This window comes from Macrobrachium rosenbergii, chromosome 5 (genome assembly GCF_040412425.1).
Source record: "Macrobrachium rosenbergii isolate ZJJX-2024 chromosome 5, ASM4041242v1, whole genome shotgun sequence".
Classification (NCBI taxonomy): Eukaryota; Metazoa; Arthropoda; class Malacostraca; order Decapoda; family Palaemonidae; genus Macrobrachium; species Macrobrachium rosenbergii.
This window is the reverse complement of record NC_089745.1, coordinates 25,140,815-25,164,705: the sequence shown is the minus strand read 5'-3', so window position 1 is coordinate 25,164,705 and position 23,891 is coordinate 25,140,815. Positions and strand designations below refer to the sequence as shown.

Genomic DNA, 23,891 nt, shown 5'->3' with positions numbered 1-23,891 from the left:
CCCAGATCGCATGTGGGCTCAGCGCACAGGGTGAGAGGATTGCTGAGTTCTCCCTGCCACCTCCCACCCATATCCAATAAGCCCTTGACCTGCATTACACTCCAATGGGGGATGTAAGGGCATCCTGTTATGAATGAACTCGATGTTGATGAAAGATCCAAGAAAGTTGACCTGGCAAGGGAACTATGGTTCCATTACCATCCAGGCCACCCTTCCCAACACTGAAGGTATACCTAGGGCAGATCTCTTGAAGAGGGTGCTGAATGCCTCTAAGGTCTTGCAACGTAACCACAGTTACCATCCAAGACCAGTACCACTACAAGTAATGGGTTAATGTTGCTTTTCCCTAGAAACGTTCATTTCAGGGTGACTTCCCTGCCTACACAAGTTATGGGTGTCACCCATAAGTCCTTGGATACATTCTCCCCAGGACCTCTGGTGGCTGCCTAATAGATTGTGAAGCTTTCCAAGATCTGACAGGACAGAATTGCATCTTGTCTTTTAATTACAGAAATGAAAGGTCAGATGACAGAAAAATGACTGGAATTCTTTCTTCTTTGTATGTTCTTCCACACGGCAGGCAACAGCTGTATTTTTGCTGGGCAGGACAGATAGAGGTGAGTTACTCAACAGGGCCCCCAATCTCTTGACTGATTTTGAGTCAGTAACTGTGACTCCTTCTGTCCTGCTTTTGATGAGAGGCGCTTGGTGATAGAACACATTTATCTGGGCTTTTGTGGTAATACACTGCCTACCTCGTTAGTCTTCTGTAACACACAAGAAACCAAAAGTTGTACTTTCCTAGAAAACCAAAAGTTGTACTTTCCTAGAATAAGGCTACAAAACAATCTATACTGATACAGGGCCCTATCATCCATTGCATCACATATGCTAGGCTTTACAGACAGTCATAGGAATTATTTTTACCTTGATGACCAGGTAACTGGCAGATCCTGGTGGGGTGGAAGATCAACACCGTTCATGATCTTTGGACAAAACCTCCCACCTAAGGAATGAGCCTCCATATATTTCCATCCTCATAGGAAAATCTTGCAATTTGAAGATAATCTGCATTTTTATCTAACCTAGACTTTTATCAAACTTCCCCCTCTCACCAACCCAGCATTTGTGGACACTGTTTATAGAGTAAGTGGGTGGTTCCCTGACCCATCATTTACTTGTCGTTAGTTAAATACATTGTTATCAAGCTTCAAGGACCAAACCACCTTTCATTGAAGGTATAACCATATAATAGACTTCAAGTTTGTATATGTAGTAAAAATATAAATTATTTTATATTTGTAATTTGTATGGTCATTGTGATAAAGACCAAAAAACCTGCTTTTACAAATAACAGCGTTGGACAAGTGTATTTTAATAGCGCTAAAAGGCAGCAAAGGCATTGAATATAGAGTAAGTTGTCACAAAAGCTAAGAAGTGTGAAAAACCTAAATTCAAGGAAGAATTAAGATTTGTCTATTCAAAGAGTTGTAACATAACAGAAAAAGTTATTAAAAAACTGTTAAACATGACTAATAAACGAATGGTGCCCACCACATAGACCAGCTGAGGTTTCCAAATATTGCTAATGAAACAGAGATTGACAGTTCAAATATACAGTATTACAGTATTACAACATTCTGATTCTTGGCTGTGGTTATTAGTTAGGTGAGTAACGCATAAGTTTTGCTGAGTTTTTGTTGTGAAAGAAATTTAGAAAAAAAAAAATTATCAAGAAGACTGTTCTGTGAATGTATTTTTTCCAGGTGGCTGAAATCTGGTCAGGAACTCTTCAGTAAGAAGCCAAATATTGATGGTATTCCTGAACACATTTTAGACAGAGTTAAGAAATTCAATTATAGAAAAGAGATAGATTACCTCAGGAAAATCATCGCAAAGGTGCAATCACCAGTAGTATTCTCCCACAACGATATGCAAGAAGGCAACATCTTACTGAACACACAAGGGAAGACTCCAGACGACAGGCTTTCTATCATTGACTTTGAATATTGTTCATACAATTATCGGGGATTTGATATTGCCAACCACTTCTGTGAATGGATGTACGAATATAAATTACCCGTTTATCCATACTATACTGTGGCCAAAGAAAATTTCCCAGAGAAAGACAAGCAGGTTTGTATGATGCTCTGTGGGTATTATAAGTTCTTATTTTAAGGTTAACGACTTGGTGGTGCATTGTGAATATACTGCTTTGTTTTATGTTTGTGATCCAGTATGGATATATGAGATTTTATTTTGATACATTAAAAGTCTAGATATTTTTATTTTTATAACTATGGCCCCTTATGTAAAATTAATTTTGTTTTATGTCTTTGATATTAAAATTTTTACTTTTTTTACCCAGAAAATAAGTTGATTTTGTGAATATTATTATTTTAAAAGTATGATGTACTGATATTTTATTCTTGTAATCATTGGAACTTAATTTTTTTAACCATTAGCTTAACATCAAGGTATCAAGTCAGTAATAAGGCCCACACTCTGGTATGCAGTGTGTCTTCATGAAATGCTTATGGGTACAATGACGAGATTGCTTGTTCATTTTTATACCATAAGTCATGAATTGTGTGATTACAAGCTTTCTCAGGTGTTTTCGTACTTAAACTGAAACCAACTTGCTGTCATCATCAAATATACATTATCTTTAGTAAAAGTGTTTTGTGCCACATATTTTCTATTCTAAGCAGTAATAGTTTTCATTCCTATTTTCTGTTTACCTGTGCTTTTAGAGTAGCAATAATTTTTATAAGTAATTTACTTCAATACAAACAAATTCATTTTCAGTTGTTCTTCATTAGAGCATATCTAGAAGCCTATGAGTTAGCCAAGAGGAGGAAAGGGGTATCATCATCAGGTGGAAGTAATGAAGAACAAACAGTTTTGTAAGTATTTGCCAAATTCTAGTTTTGTACATATTCAGTTGAATTTGAAGTCTTGGGCTTGCTCTCACTACCAGTAGAAATACTTCTAGCACACTTTGGAGCCGTTAATATAACGCTTCTTTGTAGCACAAACTGCACAGGAGAAGCCTATGCTGGGATAGTGTGGAATGCTGTGCTGCGTGCTTGGGGAGATAGAGGGTGATATGTGCGTAGATGCTGTGCACAACAAATGTAAATGTGTTGCTAGCATTGTCTGACGCTCTGTTTTGCTCATGTTTTTACTTGCTGGTATGGTGAGTGCAATTTGACCCCAAAAGTCTTTGGTTTTCTTCTTGTAGTGATGCTTCTGGAATCCCTGTGGTGTAGATAGATTCTCTCTGGCTAGCCAACTGTTCTCTTCCAGGTGATTCCCCAGCTCCAACACATACTGGTAGGTGTTGCATACTTCATCTTTGTAGTCTCTGGTCCATAATTCCTCGAGAGTCTACAGGAGTCATCTTAGTGTCTTTCCATAAAGTATACTTTGAATGGTGAAAATCCAGTACACCACTGCTATTACAACTGTAAAAGGCTACTGAATTAGTAAAGCATAGTTTCAGCAAATAAGGCAAGTATTGCAACATTGATTTTCATTTCTACATAGTTAGGACACAAATAGAACATGCCAGGATAAAAATTTACTGGGATAGTGTTGGAGGAGTTGATAGCCGTGGTAGGCATAATCAAAATCCCAGTGGTCACGTGTTTACAATGTAGAAGGGAAGTAGGTAGACAACAAAAGGCAGTAGAGTGCGATAAATGTAATGAGTGGTTTCACACAAATTGCCTAAACATAACAAATGGACAGTATGCTGGCATTCAAAAAGTGGTAGATATAATAAAATGGTATAGTGTAGGGTGTAGAAACAGTCTTGACCAGCTAGATAGGGAGAATAAGGAGCTCAAAGGAGAGAATAAGGAACTCAGGGTGGAGAATCAGATGCTTAAAAATAGGCTAGAACAAATAGAAGCAACAATTAAGGACATCAATGAAACTATAGCCAAAGACATAAAAGAGGAGATTCTCAACAGCAGCAGCATGAGGGAAACAATTCAGGAAGACATAAGAGAGGCTCAGGATAAAGAAAGAAGGAAAGAAAACCTGATAATATTCAACTTACCAGAACCTCAGGGAGGAGATGAAGTAGAAAACCTGTAAAATAGGTGCAGTGAAATTTTTCACAAAGGAACTTAACCTAAGCAAAGAGGCATGGAAAATTAAAGAGGTAATAAGGTTAGGTAGGCCTCGACCACAACCACCAAAAAACACTGAGACAACAGGCAGATCAAAACCCAGACCACTACTTGTAAAATTCAACTACGAGGGAGAAAATGGAGCATAATGAAAACTGTTAAAGAGTGCGAGGAAGGAAATTTACAAAAAAATATCTATAGTACCAGACATGACTGCCAATGAGAGAGAAAAGGACAGCATACAGTATTAAGATTAGAATGAAAGAATAAGCAGGAAAACAAAGAGAAGGGATGGTTTAGTAAGGGAGAGTTGAAAAGAAGGGAAAACTTTGAGCCATCTAGAATGCTCTAAAAAGTAAACCCAGGGAACTGTAGATAGAAATAACAGAATCTCTAATGTAAATAATTTAGAGGTAGGAAATAATAAAATCTCTAGTAATGTAAATAATTTAGAGGTAGGAAATAATAGAATCTCTAGTAATGTAAATAATTTAGAGGTGAGCTGTAGAAGAAGAGTAATTAGTTTAGGACAGATAGGTGAAGGAAGAAATTTTAATAAGCATAGGCTAGTAGGTTTAGGAGAATGCAGTAGTTTGTAACTAATAGATAAAAGGTTAGATGGTAGAACGCTTCTAGAAATAAGGGAAATGGACAGATAGTGAACAATGCAGAAGATACATCAGGAAATTTTGAAATAAATCGTCCGACTCACTAGTTTAAGTTAAGATGTTATTAGACTTAAGATAGTCCGGCCTGAAGGGCAAAACCAACAAACATCAAAAGAAGGTCCAGCAAGATTCAGTAGGTTTTTTTCAGAGTTTTATTACAAAACTAAACACTTTAAATTTAACAAGTACAGAACGAATGGACCACAAGGTCTATGACAAAGTCTGTACATAATTCAGAGGTAAGAAAAATGTGTACATAATTCAGAGGTAAGAAAAATTTCATTTCAACACCAGAAAAACTCTTAACATCGACCTAGAAAGGCTGCAATTATATATTTACATTACATCTGGATCATTAAGCAATACCTCGGATAAACCTTAACTACGTCAAGTCGCGGATGACAAAAATACAAAGAGACTACATAAGCACACTAAATGAACCGGCTCTTGGCTGAGAAATGCGAGAAGTGTATGAGACTCTTACCTGTGCTGTCTACAGTGGTGCTCCTGATAAAAGACAGCGGAGCACACCTCTGCATGGTCCCTCGACACCTCGTATTGCTATTCAAATTTACATTAGATATTTTGTTCAAATTCAATCTTTATTTACTAAAAGGTGAGTTCCAGATTAGTACACGTGATACTAGTTTTGTAAACAATCTTGATGTCAAGAATTTTTCTTGGGTATTTTCACAACAAGGGGAACCACTCTTGGTTGCCTGCTTGCTACTCCCCCTTGCTTATCCGGAACGTTGTGAAGGATTGTCGGGAAAAAATGGATCCAACTTTTTTACAACACTGTGCATTACTGAAACGCACCAGAAGCAGAAAAAATTAGTATTCCCAACAGGTATTAGTGTGGTATACTCAATGAGAGACGAGGATGATGCCAAAGGAGGAGGTATATTAATAATGCATAGATCCAAAGGAGATATATCCAGTTGAAAAAAGAAAAATCAGAACACAGAGACGTTCTACTAGTAGAGAGTAATTATAGAACATAAGATTCAACCTAGTCCTAGTATACGGTACATGTCAACTAATGATAAGGAGAGAAATAAGCGAATACAGTAATGAGCACCTTACACAAAGCATTAGAGAAGACTACAGACCTGCCTCTGATTGTACTTGGGGACTTCACTGGGCATTTAGGTTTCATAGGGAAGCAAGACCTTGACCAAAATGGTAAATACGTTGTGGACTTAATGGAAAAATATGACCTAACAAGATTAAATGGAGATCCCAACTGCAAAGGTGAGATGACCTGGAGTAGAGGAGATCAAAGTGGCACTACAGTGTAGACTTTGCCCTGGTCAGTCAAAATATGTATAAAAACTATGAATGTATGTGAAGATAGATGAAGGGAAGAATGAATATGACCTGTCAGACCACTACCTCAGTAAAGTCGAATTCAGCAAGAAAAGACTTTAAAAATTAAGCAAAAGAAATCAAATACCCGAAAATAACGGAAGAATCCACCAGGAAATACCTTGAATATATAGAAAGTAAACTGAGCCAACAAGACAGAAAAGGAGATCTAACCCAGCCGGAGGAAACAGTTAGAGAAGCAAAAGCAAACATCACAGAGAAGACAATAAAGAGAGGGTTAGTGAAAGGAAAGCAAGATGAAATAGAGCCAGATGGGTCACCAAAGAAATTAAGGAAGAAATAAGCAAAAGAAGAATATATAACAAGTTAAGAAAGAAAGCCACAAGAAGCATATTATAAAAAAAATAAAAACTACAGATAATAGTCAAGAAAGCATATGAAGAATAAGAAGAAAAGGTTAGGAAAGAAATAACGAATGACAGAAACAGCCACAGGACAACCAGGGAATACATAGACATGCTAAGAGGTAAGACCACCTCAGAAAAGGATCAGATCAGGATATACAACAAAAATAAGCAAGAGATTAAGGGAGAAACCCTAGCAAAAGAGCTTGTAAAATTCTGGAAGACAATACACCAAAAAGAAGAGAACAAAATAGAGATACGGAATGAGAGCAAAAGAGAACAGTATAAACATGACATGGAAGAGATGACGCAAAGGCAAATGCAAGACTAGGACAGCATATGTTATACCATACATCATTAAAAGAACATACGAATGTAGTGTACGATCTAACAATGACAGAATTTAAACCCATCAAGTTGATTTTTCACTGAAGATGTGAAAAATCAACTTGAAAAAATTAAATCAAATAAAGCACCAGGGCCAGATGGGATGAAACCAGTTCTGTTCAAACTGTTCTTAAAAAGCACCAACCTTAAGAGAATTGGCAGAAAAAAGCACCAACCTTAAAAGAGAATTGGCAGAATGTTTAGACAACATACTGAAAGGCAGGAAAACACAGAACAGCTGGTTTAAGTAAAAAAAACACTTACACCCAAGAAACAACACCCCACAGTCAGATCTTAGGCCAATTGCATTAACTGATGTGCCATATAAAATTTTCATGGAGATCCTGAAAACCAAAATAGAAAAGCACATTAAAAATACTGTATAGGGAAGATGCATGAACTGCAACCAGGCTTTACTACACAAAGAAGAGGAATTGATAATTTGTATATCTTAGAATATTGCATACAAGAAACTTACAGAAGAAAAGACCTGTTATTTGTGGTATCAATAGACTTCCAAAAAGCATTTGACTCAGTTAACAGAAAAAAACTCATATAGGTCATGATGAAATATGGACTACATGCAGAGGTAATAAGTGCAGTAGCAAAGATATATACAAATGACAACAAGTCTAAGCCTCAACAATGTAGGACAGAAAGAGCTAAATGAATAAGGCAGGTATAAGAACTCTGTATATTTGCTTGGCATTTTATCGAGAACAACAATGAACACAGTCTGAAAGTACACAAATGAGAAGTATTCAAATATCTGCTAATTTAAGTATGCATTAAAGATACTTAACTTAATATTGTTACTGAATAGATAATAATTGTAGTCACATAATACATACAATTTTTTGTGTCAATATCAATTACAGTACTGTACTTACAATGTTAATATGCTTTAAACAGGTATGTAATAAAATTGCCAATATCTAGGTTACAAATGGAAGTTTCTTAATAAGGGAACTAACTTCACAACATAGTTATCAGGATAAACAATAAAGGGAAGTAACAATTCTAGTAGCATTGCCCATAGCCAAATGTCCCCCTCCCCCCAAGTCTTTTGTAAAACAATGGAACAAAGGCTGTTTTGCGAAGGCATGAAACAGTATAATGCAGTGTAGTGATAGTGACCAGTGTTCAACACGAATAACATGGAATATAAAAAAAATTAAACATAAGATTGAATCAAAACACAGCAAGGCATCCTCTGCCTGAGAACATAAGTTCTTCAGATCACAGTCAGCATGCCACATGGGCTTTTTGGTCTACCGAATTGATCTTTGGGGTGGTTCGGTCTGCTCCGGACTCAAAGGATCATTTAGTTGATCCATGTGTGGAGAAACGTTGGGTACTGTCAGTGTAGGTAGTACCTCTATCGGCATGTCTGCATTTAGAAGGGGCAAATCCATACGAGGAGGACTGGTGACATCACAACTAGAGGGAATTGTTTTAGGGGTTGATGGTGTAGTTGATCTGTGTTCTGTGTTCCAAGGTGTTGCTGAGGGTGTTGGGTTAGTTGATTGTCCTTGAGTGCAATGGTCTCCCTGCTCCATAGGGCAAGGCGTGTGAGGCTTATGGAAACTGATGTCCTAGTAAATGGACATCCATGAAGGTGTAAAATACACTGGGATGAAAAGTTGTAGGAATTTTCTGTTTCTGAGTGTGACCCGTCTGGATCTATCCACACGAACTACACACTGGTCAAATTGACGGACCTCAATCACAATTACAGTTTTGTCCCAGTTCAATGGGTGTGGACCTGTCTGGTTTTGGATACGCACATGATCCCCTATGATCAATGCAGGTAGTCATTTTGTATGTTGCTCTAACTTCTCTGCCACTTTCACGTGGCACTGCTGTCTCACGCAATGTCAAAGCGTTGTGCCAAGTAGCATGTGGTTGATAATGACCGGGTGGGATCAGTATGAAGTCCCAAATAGAACGGCCGAATACACACATTGCTGGGGACAATTTGGTGTGTCTATCTGGTGTGTTTCTGTACTGTAAAATGGCCCATTGGAAGGATTCTGTCTCATGATTTCGTCTGGTTTCGTATTGTGCATTATAAGGTATTTACAGTTTTTACCCAACTTCTACATGACAGTTACTATACGGAAAGGCCACAGACAATAACCAAAAATGCAACCCCCAGTCACTGAGGAACTTGCAAGTGGAAGAGGTGGTAAATTCTGGACCATCTGTCAGATGCCAGTTCATTAGGTATGCTAGTTGTGATGAAGGTACGACAAAGACACTCAGTTAAACTATTTGCTCCACCTCATGCACGTTCATCTATAGGCCAGTTGGAGTACTATCAAACTACCAGTAAGTAGTTGCAACCTTTGTACTGAAAAAAGTCTGCGCATATGCACTGGGAAAGGTAGGTTGGGTCAAACAGTGGTGTTGGAGGTGCACTGGGGTTCAGTGGGGCAATGCAATTGCATAGCTGGCAACATGCACGCAAATTGCTGATGGCTGGGTTATACCTGGCCAGAAGACGGATGAGTTGACTCTTGCTGTCATTGCTGTAACACCCTGATGTGCAGAATGTAATGAGTTCAGGACCTCCTGCCTCAGCAAAGGTGGGACCAGAACACGATTCTTGTAAAGGATCACTCCATCCACCATGCGTAAGTGATCCCTAAAGGGGAAGTATTCTTGGATGGACTCAGGGATTTCCAGATGGTTGTCTGACATGCCCAAATTGATGGCTTCTAGTAGGGTTTGCATGTCAGGGTCATTAGATGTAGCTAGACAAACTTGATCCCATGTAACAGACTTGAGGACTTTCAAAGAAGAGGCTGCTGCAATTTCAACCTTATCATCAATCAATATGTCCGAGTCAAGTGTACGGAGTCCGTCCATTAATGAGGAACTGTGTGTGATATCAAGCATACAGGATTGGACTGAGGCTATGTCATCTATAAGGAGCATCCTTTCTGGCTGGCCTGTCAGATGTCTGGGAAGACTGTCGGTTGTGCAATGTTTGACTCCTGGTATGTGAACATTCCTTCTGAAATTTGTAGCATAGTGTCTTTTCCTTCAGGTTTCTGAGGTGTGAGTTTGAGATGTTTTCAAGGGACCTGTTGCCAAATACTTTCAGTAACGGCTTGTGGTTGACAGCAATGATCAACTGACTACAGCCCAGTACGATGTATCTGGCTTTATCTAAGACATCTGCTACTGCTAATGCATTGCCTTCGTTTGGGACATATCTCAATTCTGCGCTGTGTAAGAAGCAGCTGCCCACAAGTGTGGTTTTCCAGCCATCTTTACAACAGAATGGTCTTGACACAGGACAGCTGCAGTGTTTCTGTAAGAAGCCAGAAGCCTAGTCCATCCTTGGACCAATCTGTCGCCAAGCATGTTGGTTTTGGAGGGTCAAATATCTTAACTCCCTGTTCAGTTTCATGGGCTTTTAACGCTCTTCCACTCATTGAATAGGTCTTGAAGCTCATCTGTCCACTTATCTGTCCACTTGAATGGCACGTTCAGCTTCAGAAGTTGTCAAAACAGCATTATTTTGTTGGCCATGCTAAATGCATATGCAACCTGATTGACAAGTCCAAACCACGAACGAATGTCTAATGTTTCTTGGTTTAGGGAAATCAAGTATAGCCCGAAGGAACTTTTGCAAAGCCTAACATTGTCACGTGTTATCTCAAAACCAGCAAATTCAACAGTATCTTCAGCAAAGGCAAATTTTTTGGGATTCAAGGTTATGCCATTTCTACCACACATGTCAAGTCAATGGACTGCCTGAAAAAAAGCTTTCCTCTATAGAATCAGACCACAAAAGTACATCATCCACACATTTAGTTTTGTTTGGAAATTCTGCTGTCAGTTCATCGTACCTTCTCGTATAACCATTACCTGATGTGGTATAACCCTGGGGTGCTGTCTTGTACATGTACCGTCCCTACAGGGTAAAGAATGTGGTAAGATGATGGTCTCCTTGATGAATGGGGACACTGTGACATCCGTTCCAGGCATCGAATATTGTCTTCCTCTTTCCCTGTGGGACAGAACAGGCCTGATGAAATGGTGACTGCATGTGATGGGTTTCACGCGTTGCGTGGGCATTAAGAGCCTGAAAGTCGCGGTTCTTTGAGGTTCACCGTTCTTTTTGGTGCAAACGACCATCCTGTGACACCATGTTACAGGTTGTCAGATCATCATTAACTCAAATGCCTTCACAGCTCCAAAGCCATCATTCATCTTCATATCATTAGCATAGGCAGTAGGCATTATCATCTTCGGTTTCGTTGTCATCTTCGCCAGGATGGCCAGAGCACCGTCACATGAAGGAGGAATCAATCAGTGACTACCCGTAGTTTTTTATTTTTATTATGTTTCTTTTTCATATAACATACAGTATTTTCATTTTACTATTAGTATATCTTGTCAAAGAGAGACAGAGAGAGAAAAGCACACTGATACAGCATTACAAAACTCACCTACATCCCTGTACCATATTAACACCCTCCCTCTTTCTTATCTAATTTTTTAACTCTTTGTGCTTTGTCATATTTTTCTCAGCTTGAAATAAAAAATGAAAACAATCATCATTCCCAGTCCAGACTATGAGCCCTTATTCCTGCATATTGAACAGGTGTGTATTTGTAAGTTGTTCATTTACAAAACTTTTTCCTATTGATGCTATATAGGAATTACTGTATCCCTGATTTTTAAAAATTCCTTACCATTTATAACCAGTAATGGTTATTATAAGAAGTATTAGGATTTATATGGGCATGAACAGGTTGTTCATATGGTCAGGGTTTTTGGGACATATTACCTGGGACCATACTGTACAAGGTTGGTGTTGGTGGAGAATTGAAGATTCATGTGGACATCCTGACTGGCTACAAGGGGGAAGTGAGTGAAGTAGAAGTAGCTGTTATCAGAGAAGAGAGATCCTAGGTGCCATTGTCATCAAGGAAGAGGCTTCTTTTTCAATAGCCAGGTAGTCTCTCAGTGTTCTGCTTCAGGGATTTCAACTCCTTATGCTGTTGCAGGAGTTTCTCTTGGTTCAGGAACATTCTCGTTATCGTGAGATTTTCCCTGATCAGAATTTAGATCCTTTTGTTGAGCTGACAATTTTCCAACCAAATCAGTGTCTTCCTTTGGAGCCAGAGCAAGTGGTTTCAAAACATTGACAGTGACTAAAGAGGAGTTTTCAACCCTTGGTAGAAGCTTATCAGGAGTAAGTTCAATACAGTCAGCTGCTGCTCCTCTGCCATTGAGTGTTGTAGTCTTTTCCCCAATCTCTCTAGTGCATATTTGGTGGTTAAGCCCTATTCTCCTGCTTCTTTTTTGGCAGGAAGGCAAGTTGCTTGTGCTTCTGTTGATTGATGAATCAGGTGTCTGGTGTAGAACCAAATGAAAAAATGGTCACTTTCTTTGAAGAGTGCTTTGTGTAAGAAGAATTAACAAATTAACGTTTTGGAAATGCATATGTACATGTATGTGTGTATACATACATAGGTTCAAGTAGGTAATTTGCATGTTCTGTAAAGCTATATAATGGAGAGGTAAGGTTCATTTAAAAAATTAAATAATTTAAGTATATATTTTTGGAAATACTTACCTCCCTACATCCCCGGATCCAAAGTGGACAGAAATAGACTAACCAGCTACAAGTGTGTACAGTATACCTATCTGTCCCCTGGTGGGGGGAAATAGATGAATAGAAAATAGATATTCATAGAAAACCGTGTTGTCATTTTTCTTTTGCAATCTGTCGAACTCCCGCTGGTGCAGAAGTAAATGCTATATAATGGGGAGGTAAGTATTTAATACAAAATTAAGTATTTGTATTATTTCAGTTTTAGCCAAAAGTGAGGAGTCATTCTAAGAAAAAACCCAATGCCAGGTGGTGTCAAACCACATCTACAAGTTGCAGTCAGTCAAAAGTGAAAGTTATCTGTTCAGTTTGTGAATAAACTTGATATTATTATCTTTTAGTAATTGCATATTTTATTCACACATTGTTATAAAACCACCTCTACAGGTTCTTTGCTTCACACTTATAACAATAGCCTACAAAACTTCATGCAAGTGACCCTGGCACTCCAAAATATGTTCCATTTAATTACTGATGAACATTCTTTGAGTGATCAGATCAGAGAACCCAGAGCCCACTTAATTTGACGGTCAACTGAATAAATTTCAAATGTTTTTATATTTATTGTTGACATGCTGTATTTGTATATTGTATTTTATTATATTTATGTTTTAAGACTTGAACATTGAGTGTGCATATAGTTTAAAATTTATATTATGAAGGTAGCCAAAACAAGATACTGAGTATTTAAACAGTGGCATTTGGGAAGAGAAAGCTAGAAAATGCTAATGGTTAGAAGTGTATCACACATCCAATGCATGCTACATTTAATGTAAGAGATTCCTTTAATTAGATAAATACTGTACCTGATTTCCTATGGATACTGCTTACAAGTTTTTCCCTTGGTTTTTTAGATTTGAAGTGCTCTGTTTATAAATACAGTATTTTTGTTTTGTAACCGGTTGTGCAAAGTTTTGCTAGTCTGATATTTTTTTTTATTTCGAATTAAATCATCGGTTTTACTCTTACATGTAAGGAAAACAAATAGTAGTGCTTAAAGTGCCACTGTCTGTGGAACTTAGTTATCAGTATATTTACGACGACGGGTTCCGTTCTTGCGCCGTCAGTACAATACTGTGTCAAAATCGCAAAAAGTTTTTTAATGTCTGGGTGCATTGAAAACGAGTAATTCTGCCATTTTGGATATTTCTTCCGTCGGATATGATTCCATAATTTCTAAATATATTTGAAAAGCGCACAATTTATTACTATACTGTATTTCTGTTTTGCAAAAGTTTCACTAGTAAAGATAATATGATTCCATAACTAATTTAATGCACAATTTATTACTATACTGTATTTCCTTTTGCAGGGGGGATGGTCTTCGTAGCATGTCTGTTAACTGTAACAACAACACAATAACACAACCAAATGTCAGTTACTCCCCTCCTAGCCATCCTGCTGAAGAGAAAATACTTTCAGAAGTTCAAGTTTTTACACTTGCAGCTCATCTGTTTTGGTCTTTGTGGTCCATTGTCCAAGGACAAGTCTCAACTATACCTTTTGGTTACATGGTAAGGCTTACTAGGACAATATTTTGAGTTTTCTTTAATAGGAATAATTACTTCAGAAAAGGACTTGTAAAGTGGAAGATAAAATTTTATATGAAATATAAGTATAGCATAAGATTAAGAACTGCATATCTTTTCCCCTTGATGTACAATGGGTCCCCGCTGACTCGTGGAATGCATCTCCAAATATATTGTGGATAATTTGCCACTTCGCCGATTTGTCTGTGTTACATATATCCAAATATATCGCAGAAAATTCACCACTTTGCAGATATTGACACACTTTATCCCTTAAACGCCTATTGGACATATCATACGTTGACTAAAATTGTCTGTTGGGTGCCGAGTGGACGTACCATACGTCGACTACAAAAAATTTCAACCTTCGGTCAACTTTGACTTGACCGAAATGGTTGAAAAACGCAATTGTAAGCTAAAACTCTTACATTCTAGTAATATTCAATCATGTACCTTCATTTTGCAACAAATTGGAAGTCTCTAGCAAAATATTTCGATTTATGGTGAATTTTTGAAAAAAACTTTTTTCTTATGCACGGGCGGTAACTCAGCCGAAAATTTCATAAATTCTTTCGTCATTTTGTCATAATTTTTGCACTGTTCTATATTAGCCGTTACATAAAGTTTTATATATGAAAATGTGCACAATTTCATGTACAATACAGCAAAATACAACTCATGGTTGTAGCTTTTATCAGTTTGGAAATATTTTCATATAAACCACGATAACTGCCAAAATTTCAACCTTTGTTCAACTTTTGACTCGACCGAAATGGTCAAAAACGCAATTTTAAGCTAAAACTCTTACGATCTAGTAATATTCAATCATTTACCTTCATTTTGCAACCAATTGGAAGTCTCTAGCACAATATTTCGATTTATGGTGAATTTTTGAAAAAACTTTTTTTCCTTACATCCACGCCAGAAATTCTTTAAATCACGTTGTCGTAATGTTTGCACTTTTTATATTAGTCATTACATAAAGTTTTATATATGGAAATGTGCGCAATTTCATGTAGAATACAACAGAAAATAACTCATGGTTGTAGCTTTTATTAGTTTTGAAATATTTTCATATAAATCACGATAACTGCCAAAATTTCAAGCTTCGTCAACTTTAACTCGACCAAAATGGTAAAAAATGCAATTATAAGCTAAAACTCTTACATTCTAGTAATATTCAATCATGTACCTTCATTTTGCAACAAACTGGAAGTCTCTAGCACAATATTTCGATTTATGGTGAATTTCTGAAAAAAAATTTTTTCCTTACGCCTGGGCGCCGTAACTCGGCCAACATCTCAGAAATTCTTTAGTCATGTTGTCGTAATGTTTGCATCGTTTTACATCAGTCATTACATAAACTTTTATATATGAAAATGTGCGCAATTTCATGTAGAATACAACAGAAAATAGCTCATGGTTGTAGCTTTTATCAGTTTTGAAATATTTTCACATAAATCACGATAACTGCCAAAATTTCAACCTTTCTCGTCAACTTTAACTCGACCGAAATGGTAAAAACGCAATTGTAAGCTAAAACTCTTACATTCTAGTAATATTCAATCGTTTAACTTCATTTTGCAATAAATTGGAAGTCTCTAGCACAATATTTTGATTTATGCTGAATTTTTAAAAAAAACATTTTCCTTACGTCTGCGCGGTAACTCGGCCGAACATCTCAGAAATTCTTTCGTCTCGTTGTCGTAATATTTGCACTGCTTTAAATTAGTTGTTACATAAAAGTTTTAAATATGAAAATGGGCGCAATTTCATGTAGAATACAACAAAAAATAACTCATGGTTGTAGCTTTTATCAGTTTTGAAATATTTCCATATAAATCACGATAAATAGAAAAAATTCGACTTTCGGTCAACTTTAACTCGACCGAAATGGTCGAAAACTGCAGTTGTAAGCTAAAACACTTACAATCTAGTAATATTCAATCAATTAGCTTCATTTTTCAACAAACGGGAAGTCTCTAGCACAATATTTCGATTTATGGTGAATTTTTGAAAAAAACATTTTTTAACGTCCGTGCGTTATGAATTCATGCATCATTTTGTGATAATATTTTCTCTGTGTTGCTTTGATCGTTTTAAAATTTGTTATATACCAAAATCATCGCAATTTAGTGTACAATACAACTAAAAAAATTAACTCATTAGCTTTAACCGTTTTGCTTACAGCGATTTGTATACAATTATATACAAGTTTTTTTTTTTCGCTGTCATATATTCCAATATTTATATATAATAATGATATTTTTTCATTTCTGATGGTTGCATACTAAACTTCAGGCAATGACAAAAAAATGAGCCAAAAATGAACTCTTAATCTTAAAAACTAAGCGTGCTGTGATTTTTTGAAAAAAAACTTTTTTTCTGCTTCAGCGCTAACTCACCGAACGCCGCCGGCATACGGGAGACGTTTTTGTAAATAGGGCTTCGGCGTTAAAGGGTTAATATCATAGAAACACATTACTGTGTGATATCATTTCAAACACTTTAATATCATTGAAACACTTTACAGTAATATCATTTCAAAAGTTTAAGATTAAGATAAAAGTACAGTACTGTACAGTAAATCATATGGGTACTCAACAGTGATCAATGTTGCATGAAGACAATGCTGATGAATTGGCTGTGCAGTGTAACTCCTCGGTTACTGTAATGTACAGTACTGTACTTGCAATCTAGAATACATGTACATAGCTGTAAAAAAATAGAATACTGTATGTCAAACACCAAATACATTATATTGTACTTAAACTATCATGCTAAAACACTTTAGTATTTCAAAGTTTAATATTAAGATTACGTAAATCACATGGGTACTTGACTTACCCATGATCAGTGTGATGAATGACAATGAAGATATGACCGCACAGCAAAGCAGAGGAGTTACATCTCCTCTGGGGGTGCCTCTTTCCCTTCCTCAGGAGGCACTTCAGGAGTTTTAAGAGGTTTTGGAGGGGCCTTCTTCACTGCTGAGAAATAACTGGTGATAGACAGCTGCTGCTGTGTCTGCTTCTCATACTGCTGAGGAGGTTTGTATAGGCCTCAATAACCCATCAAGGCCATTATAGAACTTTAAGGTGCATCCTATATAAGGATCCCTTGACAGAATCTTTTCTTCGCATCCTTGAATGTCCTCATTAAATTTACACACAAAGTCCAAGGACAGGCCCTCATCCTCCTCTTCCTCGTCCCCTGAACCTGCCGAGTCTTCGTCCTTGTTGGCAGACTTAGTCAGCTCTTCTAAATCGTGGTCTGTCAGGGGTCAGAGTGGGCACTGATTACGGTTCCGACTTCATCCTCGGTGATGTCATCGAATCCTTCTCCACCAGGGATCTTTGCTAGTTGGACTGCCTTGTCAATGGCAGAATGCTGAATGTCTTGAGGAGAAAGGCCCTTGTAACTGTTCATACACTCCGGCCACAACTTCTTCCAGCAGGCATTTAGGGTCTCCTTCTTCATATCCCTCAACGATTAGCTGATGACGATCAAACGTAGCAATCATGAATTTCTGCCAATACATTTTCAGCGTAAATTCACTGTTGTCTTCCATTGCCTTCACAAGGTGGTCGAGGCAGTTCTGGGTGTAGAGTGCCTTGAAGGCACGGATCAGGCCCTGGTCCATAGGCTGGAGGTGGGAGGTGGTGTTGGCAGGGAGGAACTCGATCTGGACGCCTTCATAACAAAGATCCACAGGGTGGCCACCAGCATTGTCCATAACCAACTACACCTTGAACTCCATGCCCAAGATGCTGAGGTATTCCTTAACTTGAGGGATGAAGCTCCAATGGAACCAGTGACCCGCAGAGATTTTGGTGATCCAGGCCTTTGAGTTATGCATCCAAAACACGGGCAGCATGCTTATTCTTATTCTTGGGGTTTGCAGACTTGTAAATTAGTCCTGGCTTTAACATGAAGCCAGTCACATTGCCGCACATAATGAGGGTAACCCTATCCTCCTGTGCCTTGAAGCCAGGGGCTCTGGCTTCGTCCTTCATGATGTACGTTCATGATGTACGTTCATGAAGACATCCTCTTCCAGATGGGGCCCATCTTGTCGATATTGAACACCTGGAATACAGTAAAGGATTAAAATTAATAAAGTATGTAAAGCTAAAGACATTTAAAATTGTTAAAAACAAGGGAATTCAGTTAAAAAATATAATAAGTATTAAATTGTATCAAGTTAAAACCAACCTGTTCTGGATGGTAGCCATTATCAGTGATCAACTTCTTGAAAGTCTCGGGTTATTTCACTGCCATGTCTGTGTATGCCAATGCAGCTTCACCATGCAGCAAAACATTTTTAAGTTGGAACCGCTTCTTGAAATGGTGGAACCACTCCCTGCTGGCCTGAAACCCTTGAGGAGCTGACGATGGTCCTGCTTGTGTCTCTTCCTCTTCTTCGGCAGCTTCGTCAAAGCCTAAGCCTAAGAAGTTTGCTTCTTTTACTATGTCGTTGCCCTCCATCTCACCGCCAGTTGAAAATTGGTGATAGAGTTGCCATGCCTTCTCACAGACGGAGATGTTACCGAGGGGCATGTTCTTCGTACGGCAGTCATTTAACCACAGTGCCAAGGCAGACTCCATCCTTACGATGTTCTTGTCACACATGGTACATATTTTAGCACTGCCTAAGAAGCTCATGTTAACAGCCTTCCTGATCACCATCTTTCTTCTAGATGTACCTGAAAATATAAAGAAAATTAATTAATTATTGTAATGACATTATTGTAACATTTATACTTTATACAGTATTACAGTACAGCTACTGCCGCGAAGGTATTCCCTGACTTTAACATATCAAGATGTTCTACCTTCTGCTGGAGGGTCTGACCTTCCTCTGTCTCTTAGGCTCTTTGCCAGAAGCCTTAGCAGGAGCAGGGCATTTTGGAGCCATCTGACACGTGAACAAAAAGACTTTGCTGAATACTACACAACGCGAATGTGGTGTACAACATATGGAAACAACACAATGAAGTGAGATAGAGATGTTCCATGAACTGTGAGTTTGTTGGGCTTGGGAAGGACATTTTTCAAAAGAAAAAACAGACTGTACATATTGATTACTGTATTTTGCTGTGTTTCCATTAATATTACAGTACAGTACTGTAATATTTGAAAATTAGTACAGTACAGTAAATCATTTTTTTATCATATATGTATTAATTCAAGATAATAACATGAAAATAAGTAGATCGACATGACGATATAAACAAACCTGTACATATTGTACAGTACTACAGTAGTTACATCATTCTACAAACTACCCACACACTTTAGATATGCTGTAAACTCATCCTAAAACACTTTACTGTACTGTAATATTTCAAAATTATCTTACAGAACAAAAAATCAATAAAATGCACAGTTGTGCAGTACATGATGCACAAAGCATATGATGCGCAGTTGGCCCAACCCTCACACAGTTCTCTGCTTAGGCTTATAGTGTTTGCAGCGAGGTTTAAATTGTGCGTACGTACACATGTAACTTACCTTCGTGGATTGTACCACTGTAAGATGCCTCCTAAACGCCCTGCTTTTTCTACAGCTTATGTGAAAGAGCCTAAACGTCAGAGGAAGGACATTGATGTGTTGTGTGAAGCAGATTTGAAACAATTTGAAGATCTCTCCCAAATTCTGAGGAAAGTCCGGGAGCTGCAGAAGATAAGGGCATGGGATCCTAATATGGAACGTTCCATAAACTTTTCATCTGCCCTTAATGTTACCACAGAGCCCTGTCATAAGCTCTTTGTCAAGCATGAAATACATGGCCATGATGCCGCCTCCTGAAATCCCTAAAGTCCATGAAGTGACTGAAGCGCCTCCTGAAGAAGGGGAAGAGGCGCCCCAGAGGAGATGTAACTTCTCTGCTTTGCTGTGCTGTCATATCATTCATTCATTTATCAGACTGCACAGCTAATTCATCATTATCTTCAATCAACATTGATCATTGGTGAGTGCCCATGTGACTCTCTCTCTCTCTCTCTCATGAATTACCAATGTTTCCCATGTAAAAGAAAATGGGACAGCATGAATATTACTAAGAAAGAAAATGAGCATGCCTGAATACTGTACAGTATAAGGGGAACTTAATCAGTTTTCACACAGCTGTAAGCCAAATATATATATTTAAGGATGATAGTTTAAGGTATTTTTGGTGTTTGAACTATTAAAATAGGCAGTTATAAATATTTTTAGATGGTCTTAGGTGTTTATTACAGCAGGCAGTTAAAAACATTTTTAGAGGGATGTTCCAATTTAACGTGGATTTTTAACGCGGGTGGTTAATGTCCCTAAACCCTGCGATTACTGGGAACCCACAGTATTGCATCATCATCTGTCCTGGTAGATCAGGTAGGTGATACTTTAGTCTAAGTATTCCATTTTAATTTTTCATCTTTGATTTTTCCAGGAGTATGCAGCTGTGAGACTAGACCATTATTTGGAGGAAAAAGCAAATCTAAGAGCAGACACCTTCAGTAAAAGAAAGCTGGATGTAATCACAACCGAGACATAAAACCAGTGCAGAAAAATAGTCTTTATTTTGATATATATCTAATGATAATTTGGGATTTTATCAGTCTGGATATGAATAATTATAGTGCTTATTAATTCTTTCTGGGAAATACTCTGTTTGTTGATAAAGCCTGTTGGTACACTATCATTTTGCGCTAGCTGTGAAATAGTTTCTCATTAATTAAAATTATTTGAAAATATCTAAATGTAAGAGAAAGTTGGATTTTTGTATTACAGTGCAGCGTTGCAATTCAATAAGAGTTTACTTCAACATCAGTATTTTTGTAGGAGTTTTTATGTATCTTGTGCAGTTCTTATAGATGTTAGCCATTTTTTTTTTTTTATCTATTGGTGGGCAAGCAGTGATATGGTACCATAAGATTTTTGGAGCTGCCATTCAGAATAGTAAAAATGGACAGTATATTACAAAGATAGTTTTTGCAGTCTGTTGTGGACACATTACCTAAAATGGAATTACTTAGAACTGCGGTACTGTATATTTTTGCTTAGTGTATGAAAACTGTATTTAAAATGCAGAAACTTAGCCTGATAAAGTTTATATAAAACTAATTCTTAATTTTTAAACAGGTATTTGTTTTACATTAGCCTGATTCTAGACACAACAGATAACATTGCCATCATGATGTCATGCCTTTCAAGATTTTTATAGCATTATTGGAATATAAAGGTTTTAAAGTTTTAAAGTAAGTGTTTTCAAGTTACAGACAGTGATATCCTCAATGCCAGATCTTTACTGTGATGTACACTACAACTCTGTGATCTATTGTATTACTCTGTATAATGTATAAATAGTGGTTTAGCATGGTGCCATTGATAATTTTTTTTTTTAAAGAGGTTGCCTTTTTGGAGGAAACTGAACATTTACCCATAGGACAAGAGTACTGTATGGCATTGCAAAGGAGGATTGCCACCTTATTATCTTTCATATTGCAAAGGGTGGTTCATGTGTTAAATGAACACATATGGTATAAGCATGATTTTGCCTCAATGGTGAATGTTTCAAGACAGATGTAATTCATAGTTTTAGAATTTTGAAAAGATAAAAGAAAGTACTGTGGTAATAGTGGCTTACAATATCTTATAGCTAAATGGCTCACTTTATAAGCAGCTATAAAATTTGAATCTTGCATTAAGAACCAAAAAGCTGAGCTGTGAAGAATACATAGCTGCGGAAAACAAAGTAATTATTCAACTTTTCATCAAGTCTGATTGTAATTATGATTTCCTGAGTGAGGTGTCAAGGGTAGGAGTGTAAGAAAGCAGAGCCAGTACTTAGCCATCAAATGGTGGTGCATTAGATAACAAATTCTTTCTTTTGTAAAAGAATGCATGACTGTTTGAAAGCTCATTCATTAGGAATTTGATGAATTAATCCAAAGTATGACCATTCAAAATGTCATATTAAGAATTTTATGTTAATACAGTATTAAAATGCCATATCATAGGATTAGATACTGTAGATTATTGAGCGATGGTGCAGTATTGAATGGGATTATATTCTTGTAAGTAAACTGTGTTGGTAATCATCTCTAGAATACAATTTAGCCCATCACATTCATGTAACAATACTTTCAGGCTTAGAAGTCTAATGCAAAAGATTAAATATTTTTAGATATCCAAACTGTAAAATCCAGTTTTGGAATATTGAAGGACTGCCAAAAAAAGTTTTTAGGCATTTGGACATTCCTCTTAAAATGCAATGCAATTCATATTCATTTTTTGTAAATAAAAGCATTTTATCATTTACATTTTTAGACATGGTATTTTAGTTGATTTTAAATGGAACGTTAAAGTTCAGTGCTTGTGGTAGCTTACTATAGAGTGCAGCATTTTGTCAGTGTCCTGTATCCATAAATACTAGAATGATTGGAACACTAGTACTACTATACTTAGAAAATTGATTTACTTCTAATTCTGTTTGAAATAATGATGGTTAATTATTTCATAACTTTTGTGTGACATATCCTTGACACTGACAAATATAAGTAGGTTACTGTTCCATATCTTGGTTACAGCTGGAATTAACATTTGCTAGTACATTCAGTATAGTATGTATTTGGGGTTAATGCTTTAATAATTGCACTTTTTAAAAATAAACTGTTGATATATAAATGTACAGTTAATGCACAAGATATAATGCTATCATGCATGCTTATTCTTGGTACTTTTGTACTTTTGGAAGACTTAAGCTTACCATTTTCAAATGTGACACAAAGTTATTATTCCTTGCAAATGTTCACAAAGCATTTGTGAAGTGTCCATATACCCTGCTAATTTTCCAATACAGTATTACAGGATGTTTCACAGCTTTTAACTTGAAAATGAGTTTTTGCATGATATGTGATTACTGTGTATTTCAGCCCACAGAAATAGAGTAAATCTTATTTAAATATTGTAGTACTCCTATAATTTTCTTGACTTTTGCTTGTATCATTTCCATAGACTAACAGACTGTGTAAGAACAGGTTATTGAACAATGTACGTAAATGGGAGACTAAAAAATTATTTTCTAGTGATATTTTAGTGAATTTCTTTGCTTAGGACATTTTCTTTTAATTGGTAATCTCATAAATTCCATGGACTGTTTTTTAGTTAAATATATACTATACCTTGAATTTGAGTTTCTTGTAATATTCATTGATGCTGGTACTTCACATTTCCTAGTGGTACACTTGAAGGGCCATTTTTATACATTATTTGTAATCAGTGAAATTAAGACCCTCAAATGGTCAGTAACTGCACACACTGATAGTTAATAATGTGGTTATTGCGATAGATGCCATTCCTTGGAAACTTGAGGAGGCCCTGCAATATGACATTTTAAATCAATTTGTATTTTTCATAACTAACAAACCTGCAGTCCTAACATAAGGGAGAAGTTCTCTAGTGCCAGCTGGAGTCTGGTTAAAAAAGTTACAAGGAAATTGGTGGCATTGAGAGATGAACAAGATGGCAGTAGGTAGGAGGAGCCAACCTCCTGTAACCCATCTCTAGAGGATAGCATCGGTTTTCTCTGGCCCAGGTAAATATATGAGGAGTTGGCTTGAGGTGGGCAGTATATGTTAAGACGGCAGGTTTGTTAGTTATGAAAAATGCAAATTGATTTAAAATTTGTCATTTGTTCATACACAGAACAAACCTTTGGTCTTAACATAAGGGAGACTTACTCTTGGGGGGAGGATAGAGAAAGCCTCAGAACCGACTGGAGGTTCAACTCACCTGGTCTCACTTCCTGACCAAAGGAA

General features: G+C 37.0%; 1 protein-coding gene across 4 annotated transcripts in view; it reads left to right on the top strand.

Moving 5' to 3' along the window:
* The window catches only part of LOC136838614 (choline/ethanolamine kinase), a 125,463-nt gene extending 102,202 nt beyond the window's left edge, over positions 1-23,261 (top strand). For all 4 annotated transcript variants that reach the window (XM_067103882.1, XM_067103880.1, XM_067103881.1 and 1 more), the window contains 4 exons: positions 1,767-2,136; positions 2,809-2,906; positions 13,872-14,073; positions 20,522-23,261. In XM_067103882.1, the coding sequence (XP_066959983.1) occupies positions 1,767-2,136; positions 2,809-2,906; positions 13,872-14,073; positions 20,522-20,626 (775 nt within the window). In that variant the 3' untranslated portion in view covers positions 20,627-23,261. The remainder of the gene's footprint in view (positions 1-1,766; positions 2,137-2,808; positions 2,907-13,871; positions 14,074-20,521) is intronic.
* The last annotated feature ends 630 nt before the right edge of the window (positions 23,262-23,891 follow it).